Below are 27,343 nucleotides of genomic sequence, written 5' to 3'. Positions count from 1 at the left end.
GTGGCCTGTTTGGCTGCCAGTGCCAGGCGGCACCCCAAGTATGAGAACCGCGAGGAGGGGGAGGCAGGCGCTGGAAAACGGCGGGAGAGCCCGGCACGAGGAAGGGGGCGCTGGGAGAAAGAGGAGACTGGGGTGGAGGGGGCAGCGGTCCTGGGTACAGCCCACCCCCCAAACGCAAAGGGGACGTCCTGGTTCCCCAGGCCGGCCCCAGGCTCACGCGCACACCAACCGCTCCAGACCAGGGGGCCACGGGCCCCAGGGAGGGGCCACCTCAGCCCACGCCCACCTCGGCGACCCCCACGGCGCCCAGGCCCCCACTCAGGGCCCTTCCCGCTGACACGCAACGCCCACCGCAGACACTTTCCCGGAGCCCGGGTGACAATGCCCTGGTGTGTTTTCTGGAGTCTTCTGGAGTCTGGCCAGGCGGGGAACCTCAGGAAGAAAAGCGCCCGAACAGCCCCTGCTCCACGCGCACGCAGGCTCTGCTGCTTCCGGGCCAGTGTGTGTCCCCACCCTCTGATAAGCAGTGGCTATGATAAGGCGCTCTTCTTGAAGTCACACTTTGGACTTGCAGGGGACTTGCCACCAGCAGTCACTATGTGCTTATCTGATCCTGGGCTGCAGGGCTCAGGGCTCAAGGCTCAGGCCCAGACCCCACCCTGGGAGCCGCTGACACCCAGCCCTCCCCACCCACGAGGACCCACGAGCTCCGGAGGAGGGGCAAAGCCCAACTCCCGAATCTCCCTGCCCAGAACCTGACCCAGGCCCAGAACCGCCCTCCGCTGACACCCTCCCTGCCCCTGGGGGCCAGACCAGCAGCAAGCCGTGAGACCAGGCCTCAGAAGGAGGACTCCAAGGGTACACAGGGACCTCCAAGAAGAGGCGGGCAGCCCCGACCCGGGCAAAGTGACTGCAAGAGCTGCCGGGTTCGGGTCAGGAAGGCCTGGCTGGCAGTGAGAGACAGATCTCTTTCTTGACACAGAACGCGTTTCAGGCCATTAAACTGACTCTTAAATGCAAATACCTGGAGACCAGAAAAGGAAGGCATGGAGCAGAGATGAGATGTCCCGGGAGGCTCAGCGCCCAGGGCACAGCAGTGACTACAGGGCCCCAGGGTAGGGGTGAAAGGTTACACTCAGCAGAGTTAGAGACTGTTCCCACGGTACAGGCACAGCCCGCTTCTTGAGGTGGTGAGTTCCCCGTGGGGGCTGTATGCAAGCTTGGGCATGGCCAAGTAGGAGGCCCTGGGCTCCCTCTGGGGGGCAGGGGGCATTCCCCCAGCCAACAGCCCCCAGCTGCATGGGCTCCCTCCTCCAGAAGGCCCTCCAGGGCCCTCCTGCCTCCCTCCCCGCACCAGGCCCCCCAGAAGGAAGCCGGGGAACCCCCACCAACTCCCTTCCGGCCTCTGCCAAGGAAGGCGGGGGAGGCAACAGGAAATGCCAGCCCAAGGCGAGCCTCGCGGCCAGGGGACCCCCAACCTTTGGAAAGCGGGGCTCGGGGGACTCCGCCGCTCTCCCGAACTGGCAGGGCCCAACAAGGCAGGGTCCAAACAGGCCCCGGGCTGGGATCCAGGGCCCAGGCCACACGTCCTGAGGGCCAGGAGGGCACCAGGCCCGGCCAAGCAGGAAGCCCGGCAGAGGCGAGGGAGTGTGGGGAGGGGCCCCAGGCAGGAGCTGGGCAGGGGGCAGGAGCAGACAGGCACGGGCAGACGAGAAGACCCCGGGGGGAGCCAGCCCCCGACCCGACCAGGAACAAGCCAGGTTCTGAGCACGAGCGTCCGCCCCCAACCCCTGCCCGGGGACCACCCTCCCCGGCCCCCCGGAACCGAAACCCCACGGCGGGGAGCTGGCAGGCCCTCCGGAGCTTCCTGGGACGCCCACCCCCAACCCCCGCCTTCCGGAAGGACTGCTTCCCCTGGCACCCGCGGGAGGCAGAAGTGGCAGCCGCGGGGCCTGTGGCGGGACCGCGGCGCGCCGGGGTTTGGGGGAGGGGGCGGCGGGGCGGGGAGGCGGGGAGGTCCACAGGCCCCACGGGGACGGGGCCTTCGGGAGTGGGGGCAGCGCCCCTTCTGTAAGTGGGCGCACCTGCTTTGCAGACCCAGGAAGGGGGCCCTCGAGCCCCTGCAGGGCGGGGTCCCAGCCCAAGCCGAGGGCCTGCAGAGGGTGGGCCAGGCAGCAGAGCCGGCCCACGGCCTCCGCCCAGGGGGCTCAGGTGGCCTGGACTGCGGCTCCACTGGGGTAACCTGGCCCCTTCCCCAACAATGCCCCCAGCCCCAAACCTCGGCCCCAGCGTAGAGGACACGGGTCAGCTCGGCCCCCGCCTTGGGGTCTCAGAGAAGGGTCGAGCCCAGCAGGCAGGCGGCCTCAGGGGCCCTAGCGAGGGGCCTCCCCACCGGCCGAAAGGGTCCAAGGCCCAGGAGGCCATCGACGTCAGGGGCCACGCCAGAGAGCCCAGGGCGGCCCCGACCCTCCAGACCCCGGAGGAGACGGGGTGGGCGACACAGTGACCCAAGACACGCGTCTCCTTCACCCCTCGCCCACCGCTCAGATACCCCCGGACACCCACAGGGCTCCACCCTAGCAGGCCGCATGGAAGGCAGGCAGCCGCCAACTGTAGCTACCTGGCACTGCCCTCCCCAGCCTCTGTGACACCTGGGGGAGGGGGAGGAGAGGACAGGCAGAGTGGACGCTGAGGGGCCGGCAGGATGCTGCTGAGTGAGGGGCAGACCGCATGACTCCACGGCTGCCAGGCTACGCCCGGGCCCAGAGGGACCAGGGGCTGTGGACCCGGTGGACAGAAGCTCCACCATCTCCATCACCACCATCACCAAGGCCAGCATCACCACCCAAGGGACCACCTGCCCTGCCCCCGAGGCGGCGGACGGTGACCCTGGATGGCTTTTGCCACAAGTGACAAAGGGACGATGCTCCGGGGTTCTGATGGCCGTCCTGAGCTGGCCGGGGCTGGCGAGGGGCAGGGGGAGGAAGGGGAAGTGGTGGGGCCGTCCTCGCCCGGCACACTGGTACGGTCTGGGGGCACTGTGGTTGGCAGGTGTGGCTAGAACCCGGCCGCCGTGGTGGAAGTGGGGAGCACAAGCAGGCGACGGGGGTGGGGGGCAGACGGGGCTCCCAGGGCCGGCTGGCGCCTGGACCTCCAGGTCCATGAAAGAGCTGAGGCGTAATAGTGCCAAGGCCCTGGGTGGGGCACTTAGGCTGGGGTCTTGGCAGGAGGCCGCCCCCCAGGTCCACCCTGGAAACTCACTGTCCCAGGGGGCTGGGGTCCAGCCTGCACGCCAGGCCAAGCAAGAGAGCCAGCGTCCCCCCGACTCCTGCAGCGGACCCTCCACGACCCACCAGGCCGGCGGCACCCGGACAGGCCCCACGGAGGGCACTCCCTGAGGGCACCCTAGGGGCTGAGGGGCACGCTGAAGCTGGAGGGGGCACTGCTCCGGCCGCCACGGTACAGAGAAGGGGCCTGAGTCCCGGAGCCCCGTTCACCCCGACTCTCCACGGCTTGGGGACCTGGGCTCGCAGGCGCGGGGAACACACCTGGCCAGACCCCCGGGATGCTGGGGCCAGACCGCAATGGAGGCCTGCAGCTCTGGCCAGGGCCCTGGCGGCATGGCGCCCCCTCCGCCAGGACACCCCGAGCGTGCCTGGTGCTAAGACCACCACACAGGCCGCTCAGAGCCTCGGGATAACGGGGCCTGCTGCACGGATATCACCCCCCCCCCGCCCCTCCTGCACGCCGCAAGTGCCCTGAAGGCTGGCTCCCGAAATGCCAGCTCGCCACCCTACCCTCCCCCGCCCCATGACTCCAGGGCTTCCCAAACCTCGGGGCTTGGCCAGTTCTTCAGGAGAAGCCAAATGACCCCAGACGGACGAGTCCCTAGGTCAGCCCAGCAGGCGGGCCTGTCCCCAGAGGCTCTGGGGAAGTTGGGGGTTGGGGGCGTTTAGGGTCAGGACTGGCAATGACTGGACGGCACCCATGGCGTTCGGAGACCCACCCCAGGGCCAGGCTCCTACCTGGGTACGTTTCTCCATCCGCCCAGCAGGGTGCCCACCCCGGGCGCAGGCCACAGAACCACCAGCTGGGGCCCCCAAACACGAGGCCGGGCCCTTTAGGAGAGCTCCAAGCCTTACGACTTCACCAAGAGGTGCCCCCTCCGCCCACCCCGGAGACAGCTGGGGACGACGAGGATTCAGGCGACCTCACTGACAAGGCCCCCCGCCCTCCCCAGCGTCATTCCTCCTGCTCAGCGGCCAGACAGGAGCTGCCCCAGGGGGAGGCCAGGGAGGGGCCAAACCCACACCCCCAGGCCTGCTGGAATCCCCAGGAGGAGGCACAGAAAGCAGGGCAGGGGGACCACAGGGATGGGGTCACAGGGCAGCTGAGGCTGTGCTCAGCCCCTCGGTCGTGTTGGACTCTGCGACCCCGTGGACTGTAGCCCGCCAGGCTCCTCTGTCCATGGGATTCTCTAGCAAGAATACTGGAGTGGGCTGCCATTTCCTTCTCCAGGGGATCCTCCTGATGCAAGAGCCAAACCCGCGTCTCCTGCGTCTCCGGCCCTGGCAGGTTGATTCTTCACCACGAGCGCCGCTGAACCTGCATGCGACGCCGTCACCGCCGCGGCCTCTGCAAAACGGAGATCCCCAAACCCAGGGCCCGCTGGCGGCTGGTGGCTCGTGCCGCCCCCACCCCCCGCCCCCGCATGAAATCAGAGCATCCTCGAGGCAAAGCTCGAGTCTGGGGAACAGCCCCAGTGGCCGCCCTGACCCTGGGAGCCTGGGGACTCGAGCGGCGCGTCGTCCCACCTGCGGGTGAGGAAGGGGCTCAGAGGGCAGGGCGCTCCCACCGCCAGCGCCAGAGCTGGCTCTCCGCCGGACGCCCTCAGTCTCACGCAGAGGCCCCGGGCCAGCCGGGAGGCCGGCCCCGAGCTCCAGGCTGGACCTGCTGCCAGTGGGGACGCCCACCGTGGGGACGACGGGCGCGGGCAGCCAGGAGCACGCTCACCTCTCTGGGGCCCGGCAGGGGCTCCTGGGCACCACGGCCTCCCGTCCAGGCAGCGCCCCTGAACCTTCCCCAGCACCTCCAGGGCGCTGGCCCAGGCGGCGGAGGAGGGGATGCGGGCAGTGGGGGAATTCCTGATGAAACCCCGCCTGCCCCACGACCGTCTGGGGGGCAAGGGGGCCCCCCGAGCCCGCGGACTGACTGAGGCGGTTTCTCTTCAACAGGAAAAGAAGTGATGCTTGTTTCATTTTGAGCCATGCTGCTCCGCGGGCTCAGGGGCCGCCGCCCAGCTCTGTCGTGGAACACGGGTGCCGCCTGCCCCCTCCCCCGGCCGCGGCCTGTCTGCTCCTCTGCGTCTCCCGCAGCCCCGCGGCATCGGGGACACCCGGCAGACACACAGGCCTCCTGTGCTGGAGATGGGGCAGCCGTCCCGGGGGCCCACCTGCCCCAGGATGCCGGGCAGTCAGGGAGCAGGGTGGCTCCTCGGGACTCGATGTGGGTTGGCCTCTCCCGGGACATCCCCAGCCCTCCCACGGCCCTCAAGCATCGCCATTTCTCGGATGCGGGCACGGACACCCAGCACCTCCAGGGCCACGTGAGGGGTGCAGCAGGGCCAAGCCTGAGATCCGGGGGCGCAGAGAGCCGGCCCGGCACCCGAGGGGCTCCTGGGGGGCTTTTGGAGACCCCGCCACCGCCACATGCTGCAAGCTCTGGCCCCTCGGCGTCCTCCCGGGCAGAGGTTCACCCCCGCCCCCCGCACTGACTCAGCCGGAGTCACCAGGCTGGTGCCCGTCGTGAGCGGAGGCGCGGGCGGCAGGGCCTCTGCAGACGGAGGCAGGGCTGGTCCCGTGAGACAGACTGAGAACGGGAGCGGGGCTTCCCCGTCTCCGCCATGGCGGGGGCGCCTCCTGCCTGGACCGGCACGGCGGCCCCCACACACCCCTGCTAAAAGCCTGGGGGGGAGGCCCACACAGACTGCACCTCGGCACCCCGTCGGGCTCCGTCCCACTGTGTCTGCCCACCCGGGGGCTCACGAGCTTGCAGGACTGTCCCCAAGCTGAGATCTGAGCCCTGCCCAGCTGCCCCTCGGGGACCCGCTGCGTGCAAGGCTGTTTCTCCAGTCCCCGCCCTAGGCCCCCAGCAAGTGGAGGGACAGGAGGGGGGTCCCACTCTGTACCAGGGGCCCGAGGCCCGGGAGGCCCAAGAACCCCACCCCATCCACACGAAGCATCGGCGCACGGTCCCAGGTCCCTGACCTGAGGCCTCGTTCCTGACACACCTCGTGGGCCAGCGGCCAGGAGGCTGAGACCCTCCGCAACCCCCAGCAGGCACTTTTCAGGGGCTGTGGCGGCAGCAGAGGGGAGAAGCCGGCTGACCCCCAGCAGTGAGGGTGGACAAGCGACACAGGGGACAGGCCACATCTGCACCCCTCGAGCCCCGGCCCAGAGAACCCACGTATGGACTCGGCAACCTCCTGCGGTAGCATCCAGCCCGGCCACCCAGCCCACGGGCCTCCAGGCAGGAGCGGATGGACCGGCTGGTGGCTGGAAAGCCTCCCTGGGCCCGGATGACCGTGACCTCCGTGAGGGCCCCATCAGCCCCTCTGTGCAGCGGAGCCTTGAGAGGCCACGCTCCATCTGGCTGTGGCCAGGCCACAGCGGCTGGCTCAGCGTGCCCTCCCGGCCCCGTGGCAGCCCCCTGCATGGGTCAATCGGCAGTAGGCCCACCATGCCCTCGGTCACCACCAGAACCTCCCACGACTCCCATCACGCCCCTCAATTCCAAAGCCCCCCTCTCCTCGCCTCCCCAGCACCCCCTGCCTTGCCCCGGGCCCCTGGGCCTGGGGCCGCTGGCCCCACGCCCCCCTGCCTCAGCGCCCCCTCCTGGCTTTCTTGGCGTCGCTGACAACCACAAACCGCCTCGAGGCGGTCAACTGTGTGGGAGGGGGGCCCGGGGACTGTAGGTTTCCACCGCTGGTGCCTGCCCTCGGGACACCGGCAGATAGCCTCCAAGAGCTGCGCACCCCGGGCCGCTCTGGACAGGAGGTGGGGGCCAGGGCTGCCAATCACCATCCAGCCTCATGGCTGACACACACCCCCAGGGCAGCGCCACGCTGAGGGGCTGCAGTGAGCAGACGCTGGCCCAGGGCAGCTGGGCTCCAGGAGGCCCAGCCTCAGGGGCGGGGCCACACCAAGGCCGGGGGACGCAAGCCAGGCAGGCAGGGCTCTCCAGCTCTGACGGCCGCCCGAAGGAGTGGACTGCCCCCCCGGCATGGGACACAGAGTGGCGGGGACCCAGAGCCACGCCTCTCGAGGCTCCAAAGCCACCCTGATTCCCCAAACCCACACGCCATCCACAGAGCTGCATGGGCAGTGGGGCTCAGTCCCTCCCAGGGACTCGCGGCCCGCTGGACCTCTGGGGAACCCTTGCCACCTGGCCCCGCGAGCGATCAGCTGCAACCTGCGCCTTCGGCAAGGCAGCAAAGCACAACCTCGCTCGTCAGAGGCCTTGAGCACGACAGCCACTCCTGCCCAGAGCCGGGTGGGCTGCAGACGCAGGTGCAGGGAGACCCCGGAGATAAGCGGGGAGGCCTGGTGCGCTCCGGACGGCAGCACCAACTGCCGACACTCAGACACGGCAGCATTTCACTCAGGGAGCCGTCCTCACTCAGGGCCGAGTGCTCGATGCTACCCACAACGCTCACACGCCGCTTTGGAGGACTTCCCAGACAATGAGCGACTGGAAAAAGCGGGAGGCGGTGCCAAGAGAAGCCAGGCAGGAGACAATGGGCAAAAAAAGAAAAATCAACCAAATACCCAGCAGCCAGGTGCACGTTCTACGGCGACAGATCCCCAAACCTGCACGCATCTCCTGAGTGCGACCTGAACAAGGGTCCCCTCCGCCAAGGAGATGAGCAGCGTGCCTGCAGGACGCTCGGAATGTGCGGCCACCAAACACAATGACACCTTGTCACACGCGCGCTGCTACAACCCAAGTGCCCGCCAGACACACACACACTCACTGCTCCTGAGAACTCCGGACTCAGAGTCAACACATCCCACAGCCTCTAGGAGCACAGAGCCGCCCAGGCCGGCCCAGGACATTTTCCGTGTGAAGGTCGTTTCACATGACTTTGAACGTTCAGTCATGTCAAGAGACAAACCGACCTGGAAAATCCTCTTCCCCGCACTCACTTTACAGACGAGGAAACCAACAGCAGGGCTGGAGAGGCCTGTCCAGGCCTGCATCTTGGGCTGCCCAGTACTTGCCCTCGAGACACAGCTGCTGGAGGGGTGTGGACACAGACCCCCACCAACGCCTCCAGATGAGGAAGGCAGAGCCCCCCGCTGCTCAGGGCTCTCCACTGCAGGAGGACGCAGCCCTCGAGAAACCCTGGACCTTCGAGGAAGCTTGGGCTCGGAGACGTGGACCTGGAGCCAGCCTTCGCGGTCACTCGGCAAGGGTGGGGGGCGCCAGCACCCCTGAGTGCCCGCCCCCGAAATCCTGACTGTGCAGAACACGGGCAAGGCTTGTCAAGGGCAGGGGAGCACAGGCAGCCCCCAGCCAAGACAGCCCAGGGCCCCACTCTCCAGCACGCTCTCGCTTCAGGTGCCCGCTCCAACACCACGTGGCTCCCGGAGACGGCCTGGAGCAGCCTCCCCTGGCGCCAGCACCATCCACGTGGCGGGAGAGGAGCCGGCCAGGCCCCCCGCCCCGGCCAAGGACAGGCCGGTGAGGCACCCCAGATGCGGGGGCTGGACCCTAACCAATCACAACAGCAGGGACTCAGGAGGCCTGGACGGGCAAAGTGCTCCCGGCTCCCGTGTGGGCCGCCAGGCCCCTTCCCTGAACCACCGTGTGGCTCTGGGACAGTCACGTCCCGTCTCTGGGCCTCGGCGTCCCCTCAAAACTGGGCACAGAGGAGCGCGTCCTTACAGGAGCACTGGCAAAGCGTGCTGAGTGAGCCTAGTGGGCCCTGACACAGGGCGACTGTGACGGAACAGAGTGCCTTGCAACCAAAACAGAGGCGGTGGCCGTGAGCTGGGCCAGGCGGGAGCAGGTGCTGGCCCCCCCTGCACGATGTGGGGGCTGGGACCCCCTGGGATTCCAGCCTCCTCCAGGCCTCCTCCCTGCCTGCCCCAGGAGAGCCGAGACCCAGGGCCGAGCCGAGGCCAGGGCCAGCTGTCCATCCTGGGCCGGCCCTGGGCAGCCCGACCCGCACAGAGCTTCCTCAGTGAGTCCAGGGCCTCCTGCAGCTAGACAAACCCCGCCCGCCCCGGCCTCAGTTTCCTCATGTGAAAAAGGGCCGAGCCAGACCCCAAGAGGCCCTCCTCCAGGGAGCCTCGTGGCAAGGAGACGGAAGAGACAGTCCCCCTCCCCTCCCCATCCGACACCTGCTGCGCAGACACCAGGGGAAGATTCGGGACCCCAACAAGACGCCCTGGGCACGGCCAGGCTCCAGGCACATGCTGGGCGGCCACGTTGGGGCCTGGGAAGGTGCAGGGCTCCAGGGACACGCCTGGCCCCTGCCCCGCTCTCCTCACCTGCCCCCGCCCAGCCCAGACACCCACCAGGAGCGCCAAAGCCCGCAGGGGAGACCCTGGCCCCTCCCAGGCCACCTGGCCCCCAGAGCCCCCCAACCCCTGGCCCAGCCCTACCTGCCAGCCACCTACGGTCCCCCGCCCGCCAGGCCAGGCCACCTCCCGAAAGAGAGGCCAGCAGGTGCAGCCTCATGGCCAGGGCGGGCGAGAGGTCCCACCAGGGGGGTGGCCCCACCGGGCCCCGGCCGGCCGGCCCGGGGTCCCGCGGCCCCTGGCGCTGCAGCATGGTGGGCGAGCCGGCCGCGGGAGCCTGGGAAGGGGCCCGGGAGGCGAGCGTCTCTGCCAGGCGGCTGGGAACTCGCCAGAAGGCCGAGTTCCCCTTTCCCAGGACCGCCCGGCCCCCCACCCTCGCCCAGACACCTGTGACCACAGGCCGCTCCCATTGGCCAAAGCCCAGGGCTGCTCAGAGGAGCACGGGGACCCCAGCCTCGTTTCCTCAATCTGAGCTTGGCCTCGGCTTTCGGACGGTGCCGCGCACAGGACCCGGGCCCAGCCAGGGGCCAGCAGAGGCCAAGGGCGAGGCCGGGACTGCAGTTCAAACCCGCTCACGGCCACCAGAAGCCAGGGCGAGGGCCGGCCAAGCGGGCTGGCTGAGCCCAGCGCCCCAGCTGCAGGCTGGTGTGAGAACGCAGGGATGGGGGCAAAGGCTCCCGACGCGGGGCCGGCCGTCTCACCCGGGACACTCAACCCCCCAGGTGCACTGACTCGGCCGGGGCGCTGGAGCAAGCCGACACAGCCCGCGTGGGGTCCACAGACCCCCGGCCACCGACCGTCAGGTCTCCACCTGACCCCGCTGCCCGCCAGCAGCAGAGGCCCTGCACGAGCGACCGCAGAGGCCCAGCCCGAGCCCAGGACGGGTCAGTGGGCCTGGCGAGGGCGGCGGGCAGACAGCGGGGCTCTGACTGCCGGGAGGGAGCGGGGGGAGCCACGAGGCGTCCCCGGCCGGGAAAGCAGGGCCCTGGAAGGAGCAGCTGGGCCCCAGGTGGGGGCTCTGCCCCCCAGAGGGGAGCGAGCAGGAAGTTGGGAAGGAAGGAAGCCGTCGTGGCTCCCGGCCACCCTCCAGCCACACAACGGGGTCATTCTTCCGGGGCACAGAATGCCTTTTGTAGGCCAGCGGCCAGCGGCCCAGCCCCGGGGCCGGCAGTGGGGGTGGGGCGCGGGGGCCGCGTCACAGGGCCCCTTGGCCCTCTTGGGCCCGCACAGGCGAGTCCTGGCCCCCCACCCCCGGAGGCCTGAGGGCCAGCCAGCTGTCCACATCCGGCTGCACAGGCCGGCTGCCCCAGCGGCTCTGGCCGCACACGCTGCGTGCACACTGCCTGCTTCACGGCGGCTGCGGGCACGCTGGCAGCCCTGCCCGCCCCGAGCACGTGGAAACCCTGCGCCCATGCGGGGCCCAGGCAGCCTCCCTCCTCTCCCAGGACTCCTCCGGAAGGGCCGGGGTCCCCCTGCCCAGGCTGACCCGGCAACAGGCCCAGCAGCAGCCTCCAGGTGTCTCCCGCGCACCCCCAACCTCGGGCACGCGTCGGCCCCCACTGCAGTCTCCACCTGAAACCCGACCTACTGTGGGGCCTGGGCAGGAGGTGAGGGGGTCCACCCCACCCCACCCCCCACCCTGCCTGAAAAGGTCCACGCTCACGGAAAACCACCCAGGCGGGGGCTCGGTGAGGAAGAGGGGACTCCCCAGCGGTCACACGGCCGAGTGGCGAGTCCAGGACACTCGGCTCTGGGGTGGGAGGTGGGACGTTACTGCCCACCTCGCCTGGCTCGGGTGTCTGCCGAGTCCACGTGGTGTGGTTTTCATGATAAGGACACAAACAGCCTCTACGGACGCCTGGTTTTAGCAGGATCCCCACCCGACAGGCCGGCGGCTGCGGCCGCCCCTCCTCCACAGGGGCCGGGATTCCCCACTTCGCTCCTCCTCGCGGCTCCCTGCTCCTCTGGTTCTGGGCCCGGGAGCGCGCCGGGCTAAGCTCTCCCGACAGACGGGGGTGGGGTGTGGTGGGGGCCTGCCCGCCCGCAGCGAGGATCCCAGCCCGGCCCAGTCCAAGGGGCAGGCCAGGCCAACTCAGCTGCGGCTGGTGGTCAACCGTGACCCCCGGCTCCTCCCCAGCCGCCTGAGGGCCCAGCCGGGCAGCCGGGGTCCTGGACTCCCAGGACACGGCCGGGAGGTGCCCGTGACGTCCTCGGGGCCCTCACCCCACTGACTCAGTTCGTCTGCAGCCGACAAGCCTCGTCACGTGGACGCTCCCTCCACCCACCACCCCCAGGCCCGCTCGCACTCAGCCGCACAGGTGGCAGGCGGGGCCGCCTCTCAGAGTCGCCGCAGACTCACTCCCAGCAGTGCCAGTGCCGGACCCAGGGCCCCGCCTGGCTGGCAGCTGGCTCCCACCCGCCACGTCCCCTCAGCCCCCGGCCCCCAGCATCGACCCGCGCGGGGACAGTCCCTCCTCCCGTCCTGCCCGGTCGCAGCCCATCCACCCTCTGCACCCTCAGAGCGAGTGGAGCCGAGCAGGCGCCGGGCCTGCCCTGCCGGCCGGGTGGTCTCGGGGGCGACGCACCCTGGACACGTGACCCACCTGTGCGGAGACGACTGGGCGGGGGGCTCTTGCAGGCCTAGGTGTTCAGAGGGATCGACCCCGGCCACCTCACCTCCATGCGCACACACGAGCCACATCTGTGGGTCCAACCCGAGCAGCAGTGCCTCTGGGTGGGCAGAAAAGGAGGGGCCCCGGGGAGCCGACCCGCGGGGGCTGAACCAGCGGGACCAGCCCACGGCGCTCACCTCTCTTCCTCAGCCGCGTTCAGCAACGCCACGTTGGTAGCCTAGGCTGGCCACGGCGGGAGTGCCTGCCCCACGGACAGCAGAGAAAGCCACGGACCGCAGGCCCCCAGCCCCAGGCTGCCCCCCGCTTGGCCTCGGCTTCCCCCCAGGTGTAGCTGGAGGGGGCCGGCAGGGGGCCTGAAAGGATCCTCCCCTCGCCCCCAGAGATCTGCTGTTCCTTCCAAGCACAGGGTCCGGTCCAGACCTCGCTTCTGGGCCACCCGGCTGGTCCGGCAGCAGTCAGGACGTTGGTGCAGGGCTCGCTCCGGGGGCAGCCCCTCGCTCCCACCGGCTGTCCTAGACCTGCCTCGGTGCCCACCTCCCGGCCTCCAGGAGGCCGCCCAGTCCCACTGCAGCCCCCGCCTCTCCCAGGCCTCTCACCCTGGCAGTCAAGGCGCTGGCGGCCGGAGGCCGGGCCCTACCCTGGGCCCCCAGAGCCCAGGCGAAAACAAACACACATACACACACACACCACCCAACCCTCAGCTTCCTTCCTCCCCGCACGGCCAGTGGTGAGAACAGCAGACAAGGGCCGGGGTGGGCGGAGGCGGCCTCACCAGGGCCACGCGGAGCCCCCCGCTGCCCTGGGCCCGGCCCGTGGCGCCCCCGCCTTGTTCACATCCTGGCGGGGGCAGGGCACGTGGGGTGCAGAGCAGAGACCAAGGCCCCCGGGGCCCAGCCTGGGGCGGGGCAGAGGGCCCCCAGCTGCCACACCCGGCGGCAGGCACACTGAGGCTGGGTCCCTCCACCTGCAGCGCCCCCCACCCCCAGGAGCACTGGACTGCCCCGTCCCCACACCCAGGAAGCGCCGCAGGACACCCAGCAAGTCACAGGCTGGTCCCCCCACGGCCCGGACCAGGGTCCCCAGCCCTCTGCTGACCGTTATCTTGGAAAAGATTCGCCAGAGGTCTCCACCCACCAGCGCCAGCAGGCCCAGCCCCACGCCCTCCCGCAGACCCAACCTGCCCCACACGGGCCTCAGTGCCCAGCTCCCCGGCCCCTCCAGTGGGTGTGGCCCTCCACCCCTCTCGGCCCCAGCCCTGGCCCTCAGCGTAGACACAGTCATTCGCTCCCCTTGCGTCTTCCTGCCAGGGACACCCCCTCCTGGAAGCCCTCCTCACACCTGCTAGACAGAGTAGGGAATTCAGGACAGGGGCCCAGCCCTGTGGATGCCAGCTCAGGTCTGAGCCGCCGCCCCCGAGGGCAGGCAGGGTCCCCGCCCCAGGCGTGCTGCCTTCTCAGGCCGCGGCCACCTCTGCCTGCTCCAGCCCCATGCTCCACCGCCCCCAGGACCTGGGAGACCAGCCCAGCCCGCAAGCCGCCCCTTGCGGCGGTGCCCACGCCGGCCCTGGAAAGCGGGACCTCTCCAGGCCCAGACCCGGCTCCGTCTGCAGCCTGCAGAGCCAGCACCCCGCCCCACCGTGGGGCCCCGACCCCCACTCCTCTGGGGCTCTGCCACCAAGCAGACAAGAGGGGAGCTGACCCTCAGGAGGACGGGAACCCCTGCAGCTCTAAGCGCCCCTCAGTCCCGAACCCAGGACTGGCGGCCCTGACACACCGCAGGGGCCCTTCCTCTGGCCTCCGACTCCCAAGACCCAGGCGCCAGGGTGCTGCACGTGGTCAGCGGGATGCGGCCACCCCCGCCACACGGGACGGGACAGCCCGGGCACAGAGGACCAGGGCCTGGCCTGGAGGTGCTCTGGACACGGAACCCCTGGACCCAGGGGCCTGGACTCCATGTCCGTCTGCCTCCCCACCTCCCCCCGCCCCAGCAGGTTCTCAGCCCACGCGGAAGGTGGGCACCGAGGGGGCACAGAGTCCCTGTGAGGCACGGCCTAGCTTGCAGCAGGAGAGCGCCCCCCCAGGCGCTCGGAGACCCCGCGCCCAGGCCTGGGCCTGTCCCGGCTGCTCTGGGAGGCCACACGCAGCCCCCACTCCCCCACCGCCCCAGGGCCGCGGCCAGTTCCCAGGCCTGGTTGGTGGCGTGCCCCGTCATGCCAGCCCGCAGCCCGGCCCCCGCCACCCCCGCGCCCAGGCTCGGGGTGACTCACGAGGCCGGCACGCTGCCTCCGGCCCCCCCGCGGGCGGCCGCCCTGAACACACACACACCTGTCCAGACTTGATGCCGCAGGCCAGCGGGTGGGCCTGGGAACCGGGGGCGGGGCCGGCCCGGCTCTGGGCCACAAAGGGCCCCCGGGAGGGGCCCAGGAAGGCCGAGCTCAGGCAGGCGGCCCAGGAGCTGCAGCCTGACCCCAGAGACCCCACGGGCCCAGGGGAGCATTCAGATAAGGGCCTGGGAGCTGCATTCCTGCCCGCCCTGCGCCAGCAGCCCAGACGCCAGGGTGCCGACCGAGCGACTGAGGAGGGCACCGAGCCCTCCAAATCCAGGCCCGGACCACCACCCTCCCTCTGCATGGCCAAGCGTCACCCGGACGCCGGGCAGGCCAACGGGCCCCTATGGCCACGGATCTCAGGCTCTGGCAGGTGCCCCTTGGGGAAGCCCACCGCAAGGACGGGCTTCAGTTCAGTCGCTCAGTCACGTCTGACTCTTTGGACCGCAGCACACCAGGCCTCCCTGTCCATCACCAACTCCAGGAGCTTGCTCAAACTTGTCCATCAAGTCGGTGATGCCATCCAACCATCTCACCCTCTGTCGTCCCCTTCTCCTCCTGCCTCCAATCTTTCCCAGCATCAGGGTCTTTTCCAATGAGTCAGTTCTCCGCATCAGGTGGCCAAAGTGTTGGAGTTTCTGCTTCAGCATCAGTCCTTCGAATGAACACCCAGGACTGATCTCCTTTAGGATGGACTGGTTGGATCTCCTTGCAGTCCAAGGGACTGTCAAGAGTCTTCTCCAACACCACAGTTCAGAAGCATCAGTTCTTCAGCACTCAGCCTTCCTTGTGGTCCAACTCTCACATCCATAGGGGGCGCTGAGCCGAGGCCTTACTTCTGTTGAGGCTGGGCCCGAGGTCTCAGACACCCGTCAGGGCTGTCCTGTAACCTCCCAGAAACCAGAGGAGCCAAGAAGGGGCCGTGACAGCCGGGAGCCAAGGCCCTGCCAGCCGTCAGGGGAGCGCAGCAAACGCCTCCGAGGGAGTGGCCACACAGCAGCCGCAAGGGCCAGAGCAGGCCTCTGATGCAGAAGGGCCATGTCCACCCACGTCCGTCCATCCACCACCCCAGCAGGGCCCCGCCAGGCTCCCCTGCTGCACCCCCACGGCCCCCCAGGAGCCCACCAGGCCAGGCGCCCACCTCGAGGTGGCCTTTGCCCCTCCAGCCCCAGGCAAGGCTCAGCACTCCTGCACAGGAGGCAAGAAGCCCCGAGGCAAAGGGCCCGGCCAGCGCAGGTGAGCGGGTGGGGTCTGCACGGGAAATGAAGACAAAGGGGCCAGGTGGCTGCAACCCGCAGGCCCACGGGACGGTGTGACGCGGGCCCTACCGCGCGGGGTGGGCTGGAGGCCCGGGACCCAGTCCTAGAGCCCTGCCGGCGGGACAGTGGCCAGCACCGCCCACGTTCGCTGACGGACCGCTGGACGGGAGGATGTCGGCACGGGCCCCGCCAGAGGGGAGGCGAGGGGCGCGGCTCCCCACCCACAGCACCGCCAGACCCCGCTTCCGGGCGCAGGACGGCGCCGGACAACCTGACTCGAGGGAACAAAACAAAGTCACGGACCGGGGAGGCCCCCTCTCACCCCGCACTCGCCCAGGGAGGCCCCAGGGCGGCGTGGCGGGGCCCGGGCGGACGCCTGCGGGCTGACGGCGCACGGTCAGGCTGCGGCCCCGCTGGGGTCCAGAGCCCTGGGCGAGCCGGAACCTGCATCCCTCAGCGAAGCGGCTCCAGGCCTCCCCTGGAGCGGAGCGGGGCGAGCACAAGGGGGTAGGAGCGCCCCACCTCCAGGGGCAGCCCAGCTCTCCACGGGCCCAGTGAACCACGGCTGAGCCCGCGGGGGAGACAGGGAGAGCCACACCGCCCCCCTCCCCGGTCCGGAGGGCACAGACTGCCCTCCCCGGAGGGTCCTCGTGTGTCCTCCGCCCGGCCACAGACCCCTGGCCACGGTCCCCCCACCCAGCCACAGTTCCCCTCCAGGCCATGGTCCCCACCTCCGGACACGGTCCCCCAAGGCCACAGGACCCAAAGGATACAGTCCCCCCAGGCCATGGTCCCCGCCAGACCACAGGAACCCCAGGCCACGGTCCCCCAAGACCACAGCCCCCCCAGGCCATGGTCCCCGCAGGCCACAGTCCCCCCAGACCACAGGAACCCCAGGCCACAGTCCCCCCCAGACCACAATCCCCCCAGGCCACAGCCCCCCCAGGCCACGGTTCCCCCCAGACCACAGTTCCCCCAGGCCACGGTCCCCCCCAGGCCATGGTTCCCCCCAGGTCACGGTCCCCCCAGACCATGGGACCCCCAGGCCACGGTTCCCCCCAGGCCATGGTTCCCCCCAGGTCACGGTCCCCCCAGACCATGGCCCCCCCAGGCCACGGTCCCCCCAGGCCACAGGACTCCCAGGCCACAGGACCCCCAGGCCACGGTCCCCCCCAAGCCACAGTCCCCCCAGGCCACAGTCCCCCCAGGAGTGACACCTCTTCTCCCTCATCCACCTTCTGGAGACAGGAGTGGGCAGCCCCTCAGGAGGCAAGAGAGAAACTGTGAGGACCAGGACCCCCACACACACAGCCAAGCCCCGGCTGGTCGGGCTTCCCCCGCTGTCCGAGACCCCAGCCCCTCCCCGTGCAGGAGGCGCCCCTGAAGCAGCCCCGGGGGGCCCGCACCCTGCCGCCCCCAAGCTGAGGGCCTCGCTCACCCACACCCTTGGCCCCTCCCTGCCTCGCCCAGAAGGCGTGGCGGCTGCCAGCTTCCTGCCAGCGGCTCCGAACCCGCAGTAGTGCAAGGCCTGCTCAGCATCCAGGGCAGCGGCGGGGCCGCGAGCGGGGAGGGCGGGCTGAGAGCGGGGAGGGCAGGGCCGCCTGCGGGGGGGAGGGCTGAGTGCGGGGAGGAAAGAGTGCGGGGGGGGGGGGGGGGGGGGGGGCAGGGGGCAGGGCCGCGTGCGGGAGGGAGGGCTGTGTTCGGGAGGAACGCGTGTGGGGATGGAGGGCCGCGTGCGGGGAGGAACGCAGGCCTCAAGGCCCAGGTGGCCGGGCCTCCGCAGCCCCAAGGCAGCCCAGGCACACGGCGCCCCCCAACACGCCGCCCCCACCCAAGGGGCTGGGACACGGGTGCGTCTGGGAAGCAGGGCCCCGTGACCCTGAAGACACACACACGCAGTGGGTAGAAAAAGGAGGAACGCAGACTCCGGGGTGAGCGTTTTAAATCTCAGGAGGATGGGGTGCTCCTCACGCCCCCAAACCCAGCACGGGTTGGCGAGCTCTCACTCTGGGCCCCTGAGCAAGGGTGATGCGTGCATCTCGCTGGGAGCGCACGGACCCCGGAGCTCGGGGCAAGCTCCAAGCGGAGCCTGCGTGCCCTGTGGAGGAGCTCGCCTAGGGATCCAGCCCTGCTCTGGGCCTCCACCAATGGCCCTGCGGGCAGGGGGGCGGGGCTACCCCCGTTCTTACCTGGTCACTGGCCGGGCGTCTCCAGGACAGGCCATGACCCCCGCGCCGGGGAACACAGGGAGGGCAGCCAGTTAGCCCATCAGGGGCCCAGCGGCTGACCTCCCAGGCCAGCAGAGAGTTGAGTGCCGACCCTGCCCGGGGCCCCAGGGAACGAGGCAGGACTCCCTGGTCCCGCAGCTCGGAAGCCGCCAGCCTGGGCTTCTGTCCTCAACCAGGTCAAGTCAGGCCGGGCCGCTGCAGCTCGCAGGGCTCCTCCTAGGCCAGGGACCGCGCGGCCGCCACAAGGACCCCACAGCTCAGGTTGGGAACAGCAGCAGAGGGCCTTCCTAGGATGGACAGGGGCACGCGGCGAGGACACACAGACTGCCCTGAGCTCAGAGACCCACACACTCCACCCAGCAGGCAGCCTCAGGGAGGGGCGAGCGTCCCGCACCCGCCCCCCACCAGGCCCCCGGAATCCTCGGTGCCCAAATCCCTCACTGGTCTCAAGCACAGGCAGCCCAGGACCCCCGGCAAGCTATCTGGCCCCCATGGCCCAGCCGTACATGCCAACCCGGCAGGGAACAGCCGGTGTCTCCTGAGCGCCCCGTGGCCGGGAGCCTGCCCTGCGTACCTCAGAACGTGCGGCTCATCCCACGCGCTCAGAAACCCTACCGGCGTCGCTGTCTTCTTGCAGAAGGGGAAGCAAGGCTTGGACACCAAGCTCAACCTGCCCGCGGCCATGCACTGGTCAGCGCAGGGGGAACGGGGGCCCGAGGCCACCCGGGCAGAAGGCGCGGGGGTGAGGGAGGCGAGCGGGGTCAGCAGGGGGATGGTCAAGGGGCGAAGTGGGATCCTCTGTCCCGCAGGGGATGGAGACACGGAGACGGCCGTCAGCACACACACACACACACACACGTCAGGGCGTGTGCACACACCCGACACACGCCCTGCGGGGGGCCCAGGAGCCCCTGAATGCCCCCCATCCTCGGCAACGCTGGGCTGGGGGCGCGCTGTGCCTGGTACAGAACCCTGGGTCTGGGTCCAGAATCCCCTAGAACCTGCTCTCTCCTCCACCGGTCGTGGGAGGGCTGGCCCCCCACAAAAGCCTCCTCCTCCTCGTCACCAGATGCCTTAATTTGAAAAGACGTTGAAAATCTGTATTCAATTTTTACTTAGAAAATAATAAACACCGAGATAGGCCGTTATCTGTCTGCAGGCGCAGGGCAAAGGCGGCCAGAGCGCTAACCTTGGGAGAGTGGGATTCTGCGGCTGGCTTCTAGTCTCTGTTTGGCTGTGCTAATAGTTGCAGGGCAGCTAGAGTTTGTTCTGCCTTTGGGGGGGGGGGTGCTTTGGTGGGGGGCGGTGCTTTACAGAATCTCAGCAGTTCCCTTCATCAGCCACGTGCACAAATCCTCCCAAATCCAAGCCAAATGCAGATTCCATTTTCTCAGAACCCCACCCACCCCAGAGCCCTTCAAAGGCTCCCACACGTGGGCTGGGCAGGGGGCCCGGGAGGGCAGGGGGAGCCCTGCCCAGCCCCGCACCCACTGGCCGTCCCACCGTGGCCTGGGCTGAAAGACGAGACGGCCAACCCGCGTCACTCAGGCCCGAGCTCTAACGCCAGCCCGTCCAGCGGGCCCTGGCTGACTCCGAGATGAACCGGGGCTTCCTCTGGGCCGGGGCCTCCCTGAAGGGCCCCCAGCCGCCTAGAGTCAGCTCGCCTCAGCACCCCAACGCCGGGGCCCCAGAAAGGGCCGAGGCCCATCCGCGGACCGTCATGCTGGGGCTCGGTCGCTTGGTCACATCCAACTCTTTCGTGACCCCGTGGGCTGCAGTCCGCCAGGCTCCTGTCTCCATGGGATTTCCCAGGCAAGAACACTGCAGGGGGTTGCCATTCCCTTCAGGGGATTTTCCCGACCCAGGGACTGAACCCAAGACCCCTGGGGCCCCTGCACTGGTGGGCGGGTTCCTCACTGCTGAGCCTCCTGGGGAGCCTGGGTACCCCGCAGCCTCCCTTTAAGAAGCCCGCCCCCTCCCAGATCAGGGATGAGCCAGGTGATCCCCGGCTCCGCCGCGGTCCAGAAGGACGCTCTCCTGGGCGCCCAGCACCCACCTCTCGCCCTGCGCCTTGCCAGCCCTCAGGGTGCCCTGGCCCTCCCCGATCTGGGTCTACCCCCAGGCGTGGGAACCGGGCCACCAGAAACACATCAGCTCTCTCGCCTCGAGGACATGCTGTTCCCTGGGCCTGAAACTCCCCCTGCACCTCTCTTGGCTCGCTCCAATCCAGTTTAAATAAAAACCGCCTCAAGGAAGCCCTCCCGATTTCTCCCAATCGGGGTAGTGGTGCCTTCTACGACACACCCTCAGCAGGGCACTCACCGCATCACAGCATGCCCCCGGCCCACGTGTCTGAGGCCGCCGAAGCCTGGGAGGTCCGAGAGGAGGAGCCACCACCGGCTCTTCGGGCAGCCCTGGGGCCTGGCCGTACGCTGGTGCCGCAGGCACAGATGAAGACTAAGCGGGTAAGCGGAGTGGGGATGAAGGAGCTAGGAACGGGCTGATACAAGCTGCAGGATTCACCATGATCCTTACGAACCACGTGAGCAAGGACCAAGTTTCAAAGAGAAGGACCAACTTTCAAAGAGACCCTAAGGAGCTGACAAGCTATGCGACCCCAAGCAGGCTGAACAACGTCTCTGAGCCTTCATTTCCTCTTCTGCAAAGAGACGTCACCCAGGAGGAAAGCGTCCAGGCGGCCGTGACCACGAGGCTGGCCTGTCCCTGGCCATCCCCGCAGGTGACGAGGTGAGCGCAGGTGTGCACGCTGCCTGCGGACCTGGGCCCCAGTCCTGGCTGCATGACTCACGGCTGGCCCGACCCCGCTGGATCTAAGCGTCCTCGTCCTCAGAAGGGCCCCCTCTGGGTAGGTGTCACAGAGCCCTCCCAAGTGGGCGGCCTACCCCCCACGGCCTCCACTGTGCTGGGAACAGGCGGATAATCCAGGCCGGGCCCTGCCAGGGACAGCCAGGCCGCAGTCAGAGGCCTCCCAGGAGCCCAGAGCGCCCAGCCAGCCGGCCAGTGAGGTAGCAGGAGGGACGGCACAGACATCAAGGAGGGCTGCCTGTGGGGGGCACCCTTCAGCTATAACTTACAGTAGACTCCTACCCCCCCGCCCCAAACCAAGCCCTGGGCTCCCCACGCACAGCCCTGCACGCACGCCCACCCTGAGGACTGCCAGCCCAGCCAGAGTCCCAGGGAGGGCTACAGATTCACGCAGCGGACCCCTGGTGCCAGGGGGTACGCAGCCAGGGGCCAGGTCCACCCCCCCACCTCCCGACCGAGCGCCGCAGCAAACCACGTGGTCACTCTGGGCTCCCACGTTCTCATCTGCAAAACGGGCTAACGATCCGTCCGGACAGATCTGTCTCAGGACACAGAGGCACCGCGCTGGGCGCGCTGCTGGTGCTCGGGGCAGGCGCCAACCACAGCCCGGGACACGGCGGGCAGTGTAACCGGGAGTCCTCCTGGGGGCCCCGCACCGCCGTCCCTGTCACTCCCAGCCCCGGGGAAAGCGCTGAGTGCCACGGGCCGGAGCCCACAGGGTCCTGCCCACCCCGACCTCCGAAAGCCCCACCTTACCAGGAAAGGTCTTGGGCATGGGTCTCCGGACAACCCTTCTCCACAGGCCCCTGGCTCAGCACCCGCCTCGCTGTGTGGCCCCAGCTCGGCCCCTCACCCTCTCTGAGCATCCACTTCCTCATCCAAAAGAGACGTGTCTCCAGGGCCCCTCCCCTGCTGGCAGGCGACAGGCTGACACCACGCCGGGGCGAGGCCTGACCACAGGTTCCCAGGGCCCCAGGCCCCACCCCGAGGGGGACAGGGCTGGGGTCTGCGGCGGCAGCCGGCAGGGAAGGCGGGCCCGAGACCCTCTCCTCCTCCCCTTCACCCAGAGCCCGCAGGGTCCCCTCGGGGGATCAGAGCCTGGGCGTTGTGCCCGAGGCTGCACAGCTCAGCACGGCAGGGTCTGGACCCGCCGCTGGGCTGGGGGTGGACTTCCCCACAGTACCAGCTCCTCCTAGACAGACCCAGCAGAATCCTAGGAAAATCGGGCAGCCCGGACGCCAGCTCCCAGCCCACTGCTGTGTGATCCCAGCAGGTCACTTGGCCTCTCTGGGCCCCAGCTTCGTCCGTAAGCAGTGAGAGTAAGAAAGTCCCCCGGGGAGGTCACAGGCCGGGCCCCAGGACTCCCCGAAGTCGAGGGCCTGCCGCACGGCGGGTGGTTAGTGAACCTGCAGCCCTCGTGGTCGCTGTCTGCCCACACAGCGCAGCCCCGGACTCGGGCCCGGGGGCAGCAGAAGAAAGAGGGGGGCCACCTGGCCCAACCTAAGGCTCCCCCCAACCCGCTCCCCGAGGTGCACGGCTCAGTAACTACACGCCCACCAAGGGCAGCCTCTCGGAGGGCACAGGGGCTCGGGCCCTTGGCCACCACCCGCTGCCACCAGACGGGCGTGTGCCTCCCCGGCGGGCACATGCCCGCTCCCGCCTCCTGCCCAGCCCACGGCCTCAGCGCAGACTCGAGGCCTGTGTTCGAATCCTGCCCTCCACGCCAGCGCCACGTGACTTCTACACAACAGGCAGGTCAGCAGGACGACGAGGCCTCAGAGTAAAGTCACCGGCCCTGAGGTCACGGCCTCCGCCCTGCCCCGGGGGGAGGTGGCGGAGCGGCGGTCTCTCTCGGTCTCCTGGGGGCGAGAAGGGGAAGCCGGGCACCCCAAGAGAAGGGCCCCGGCCGGGCCTGGAACCCGGCTCCTGACATTCGGTCCTGTGACGGCGGCAGGATGTTGGGAAACCCGCAGGCACTGTTTCGACACTGCGGCCACGTCAGCGGCCGGTTTCGACACGCAGCGGCGCCCGGGAGGGCCTCGGCCTGCATCCTCGGGGTGCACGGACCGGCTGGGCCATGGTGAAGGTGCAGAGGCCGCCCCCCCGGCCCTGGGCCACCACAGCCCCCACAGGCCTGCTCCGCCCCGAGCTTCGTGCGGCCCTGACGGACCCGGCGCTCGGGGAGAGCACATCCCAGAGAGCGAGCGTGCCCCGCAGTCGGGGCCCCCCACCAGTCCTGGGGCAGGACAGAACCGAGTCGGGAGGGCGCGGCCCGGCCCACCCAGGCCTCGCAGTCAGCACGGGGTCTGGCCGAGCCTGCGTGCGGCCCACGTCCCTTGGCTGAACATCGAGGGAAGACGGGAGAAGCCAGGACAGCAGCTGCCGCCCAAGGGCACCCCTGCTGCCCAGAAGGGACCTGCTGAGCCCACCTCAGAGGAGGACATGAGGGGCCCAAGGCCGCGCCCGAAGGAGCAGGGCAGCGGGGACCCCCCCCCATGCGGCCAGTGGGAGGGGAGGGCGAGCTGGGGTGGGGGTCAGCCTCGGGGGGACATCCCTCTCCCTGTGCCCCCGGGGCTGACGCGGTACTCTGCCCACATGCCCAAGGCCCCAGCCCCTGCAGACCCCAGGAGCCTGCCAGCCCCCCAGCGCCGGGGACCGAGGGTCCCAGCACAGCCGCCCACGGTGCAGGCCTGGCACCGCCTCGCCCTGGGCCCTCGGGACACATCCAGGACCACTTGGGGCGGGGGCGGGGGCCGAGGGACACGGCAGCGCTCCCCCCACAGTGACTGCACCCTCACCCGGCCACTCGGCCTGATGGTGCCCCCAGCAGCATCGCCTCTCAGCACACGTGGCCCTGCAGTCGTGAGGTTCCCTCTCCGCAGCACGCCCTCCGGGGTCTCAACTCAGCCCACCCTGCAGACTGGCCACACAGGGGGCTCCGTGGGCCAGCATGTCTACTCAGGTACCCCCACCAGTGGCCAGCACGACGCCCAGCCGGCTCTCAGAGCCAGCTCACGGGCAACCAGGAAGGACGGCGGCTCTAAAATCCTGAAAGACTTGACGCGGCCGGCGGTGCCCACAGAGACACAGAATTTCAAACGCTGCACCCTCATCAGGAGGGCCCCAGGCGCCTCCCACACATGGGGTGCTGTTCTAGATCCGGGGACACGGCAGAGCAGTCACTGGGGGGATGGAGTGCAAACCTGCACAGAAATGAGGCCGGTAATCGGGATGCGTGGTCTGCACGCAGTGGCAGGCAAGGCCCGGAAGAGGCCCCACGCCCCGAGCAGCAGGAACGGCAGCCAGAGGGCTCTCCGGCGGGGGAGCGCAGGGTCAGCCGGGCTCACTCAGGCCCGAGGCTCCCCCAGGACCCGCGGAGGAGGGCTGTCACCCCACGTGCCCTCGGAAGCCCCTGGACACGTTCCCTCGGGGACAGACAGGTCTGTCCTCCCTGTTCCCAGGCGAAATGACCGGGATGCCCTCCCCCGGCGCCCAGGCTGGGCCTTCAGACCAGCAGGATCCGAAAGCCGAGAGGGATGAGGGGCGCACACCCTCGGCAGGATGCAGCACTGCAGACACCGCGCTGGCCACACGGGGACACGCGGCTCTCTGTGCACAGGCCCGCGTGCACGCATGCCTGTCCTACGGGGCAGGGCGAGCCTCCAGGTGAAACAGGCCTCGCACCTGGCCCCCACCTCCCTTCCCACCTCTGAACCGCGAGGCTGCAGGAGACAGGGCCCACCAGCGCAAGAGGGGACGGGACTCCCCGAGGCCACTCAGCCATCCCCGGCTGGACCTTGGAGCCAGGCCCAGGGCCCCCAAACCTCTGCAGCCCCCAAGGGGTCAGGGGGCCCTGGAGAGAGGGAGTGGGGACCTCACAGGGACAGGGCGACGGGGCCCCAGAGACCACGGTCTCTCAGGCGCCCACACGCGTGCACCGCCCGCAGGATGGAGCCCCATTTCACTCAGTGAGACAGCCAGCCCTCCGCACCTTCTGCCAGCAGGCCCTGCCGCCGAGAGGTGCACGTCTAGCGCACCCCAGTGCCGGGCGGTCCCCCAGGCGGGGCAGACTGGCCTCGGGCGGAAGCCCCTGGCCCCCGGGGACGAACCCATCAGAGCCCTGGGGCAGAGTGAGAGCCGTGGCCCCCGTCCCCAAAGGGGCCCCGCCTCCTCCGGGGGCCTGGTCGTGCCTCTGTCGAGCCCCGGCCGACCGTCCGCTGAGCCCGGGGTGGGGGGCACGGGACACTGCGAGTCACGAGTCCAGAGCAGGCGGGGCCACCACCGCGGGTCCTCCTCCAGGGGAGGCGGCTGCCGCGGGGACGGGGCTCCTGGAGACACGGCCGGGGGGGGGGTTTTGATTTCAGGCCTCCCCCCACCCCGCCCTCCCACCCGCACGTCATGTAAGTGACGAGGGGGAAGGAGCCTCCGTAGCTGAAGGACTGGAAGCAGGTGAGACACCGCAGCCGCTCCCAGGCTGAAGGCCTGCGCTTCTTCCAACCGCAAACCCGACTCAGGCCAGCCAAGCTCCCGCCACCGCCCCTCAGACAGTGGGAAGAGTCCCGAGAGGGCAGCGGAGACCCCGGTCCATCCATCCCCACTGCAGCCGCGCTCGGGCCACCCGGGCCTGGAGCCCAGCCCACACGCTGGCTCCCCCAGGGCGAGAGCGAGCCGGGCTGCTGACCGACAAGAAGGCGGGAAGGCCCTGCGCTGAGGATCTCTGGGGGGCGGGCCTGCAGCTGACGCTGGGGAGCTGGGGCACCGTTAGCTTAACCAGCAGCCCTGCAGAATCAGCAGGGCTGGCTGAGCGGGGCCAGGGAGCCAGCGTGGCTGCCGGAGCCCAGTCCCCGGCGACACCTGGCGAGGAAGAGGAGCCCAGAGGCATGAGGGGGTGCACACCAGGAAGGCCGGCCGGGGAAAGCCCACCACACCCACCCGGGGTGGCCCACGGCCGGGCAGAGGCTCAAGCCGCCCACACGCAGCTGGCTCCCCGGCCGGCTGCTCTGAGCCCCCTGCCCTGGACGCCCGAGACCACCATCCGGCCACCCCTCCAGGGCACCGAGGCAGGGGGCAGCCCTTGGTCCCGGGGCCGGGCGAGCGACCCTCCGCTCCGGCCTCAGCCGCCCCCGCATCCACGCAGGGACCCCCTTCCCTCCAGACCCCAAGACCACATCTCCTCCCAGGCGCTGATTCTGGAGCAGGAAGACCAGGCCTGCCCAGCCCGCCCACGGGGGACACTTGACGGCCCCCCACAACGGGCCCTGCTATGCTGGCCCCAGGCAGGCCGCAGGCCTCGCGCTGCCCGAGGGGGCTCAGGCTGGAGGGGGGTCCGCATCCCCGTCCCGGGAGCCCGCCATAGGGGCGGCTGTGCCGCTGACACGAGGGGTAACGAGTTCCAGATGGTCCGGGGCGGGGGCGGGGACAGCCTGCTGAGGAAGCCCGACGGCCTGAGATAACGGGGAATTCTGAGCCCCGGCCAAGCCCCTGAACCCAGGGGGCAGCCAGCCCTGCAGAGGAGACCCTGCGCCCGCCCCGTGCACGCGGGTGTACGCCAGGGACCACCCAGGCGGTGCTGGCTCTGGAGACCCCCCCGCCCCCCCCCGGGACCACGGACCCTCCCTGGCCGCCTCCCCCCGGGGCCTGGAGCCTCGCAGCCTCAGTCTCCCTGTGAGACCAGGCACCACACGGCCCCCGAGGCCCGGCCTGAGAGACGCTGACCAGTGCTAGCCCGCTGGCCCCGCCGGAGAGGAAGGGGTGCGAGAAGCAGGCAGCAGACGGATCGGGCAAAACCCCAGACATCAAGACTCAGGCTCCTAGAGGTCGCTCACCTGGCCCCTGACCCGCCACCTCCAGGCCACCCTCAGGCTCACGCAGAGGGTTCAGGTTCATCAAGGCCGGGCGTTCGTGTGCGCCTCCCCCACCCACCCCCGGCATGGGACCGCTCCTCCAGCGTGGGCCTGACCCAGGCAGGATGGGTGGGGGGCCCTGTGAACGGAGCGGCGAGGTCTGCCCTGAGCACCTTCCCTTCCGTCCACAGAGCCTGCTGAGCCCTCCCCAAGCCCGCCCAAGCCCCTTGGAGCCCTCCCACGGAGAACCAAGAGCAGGTGTGAAACTGGTTCACCAGCGCCACCCCAGGCCCTCTGAGGGTCGGCAGGGCCCGCGTCACACTGTGTCCCCCACGGCAGAGTCCCCGGCCAAGCCCCTGAACCCGGGGGGCAGCCAGCCCTGCAGAGGAGACCCTGCGCCCGCCCCAGCACAGCGCCCACCGTCCACACGGGGCCAGCGTGAGGCCCGCAGAGGGGCCAGGACGCCCGGCCTCACCCTGGGGCCAACACTCACGCCAAAGCCCGTCCTCGGAAACGGGGTCGGCCCACGGCCTGAGCGTGCCAGGGCGGAGGGCCCACATGCCTGTCACCCGCCCAGGTGCCCCTGCCCCGGGGGCTGTCGGCCGGGCGCCAGCAGGCTCCCGTGTGTGGCCCTGAGTGCCCCG

The 27,343-nt window shown here is 69.8% G+C and overlaps 1 protein-coding gene across 5 annotated transcripts in view; it reads right to left on the bottom strand.

Annotated features, from left to right (window-relative positions):
* Positions 1-27,343, bottom strand: part of RXRA (retinoid X receptor alpha) — a 92,185-nt gene that overhangs the window by 30,842 nt on the left and 34,000 nt on the right. Inside the window, exon 1 of one of the 5 annotated variants that reach the window (XM_043470134.1) lies at positions 12,394-12,571. The exons of 3 other annotated variants lie outside the window; for them this stretch is intronic. Coding sequence is in view for 1 of the 2 variants with exons in the window: in XM_043470132.1 (XP_043326067.1) it covers positions 9,669-9,744 (76 nt within the window). In the remaining variant the exon portion in view is untranslated. Of the gene's footprint in view, positions 1-9,668; positions 9,832-12,393; positions 12,572-27,343 lie in introns of those variants that run through there. One more of the 5 variants, XM_043470132.1, reaches the window with a different exon arrangement.

The sequence above is a fragment of the Cervus canadensis genome, chromosome 5 (genome assembly GCF_019320065.1).
Source record: "Cervus canadensis isolate Bull #8, Minnesota chromosome 5, ASM1932006v1, whole genome shotgun sequence".
Lineage (NCBI taxonomy): Eukaryota > Metazoa > Chordata > Mammalia > Artiodactyla > Cervidae > Cervus > Cervus canadensis.
This window is presented reverse-complemented; position numbering and strand designations above follow the sequence as displayed.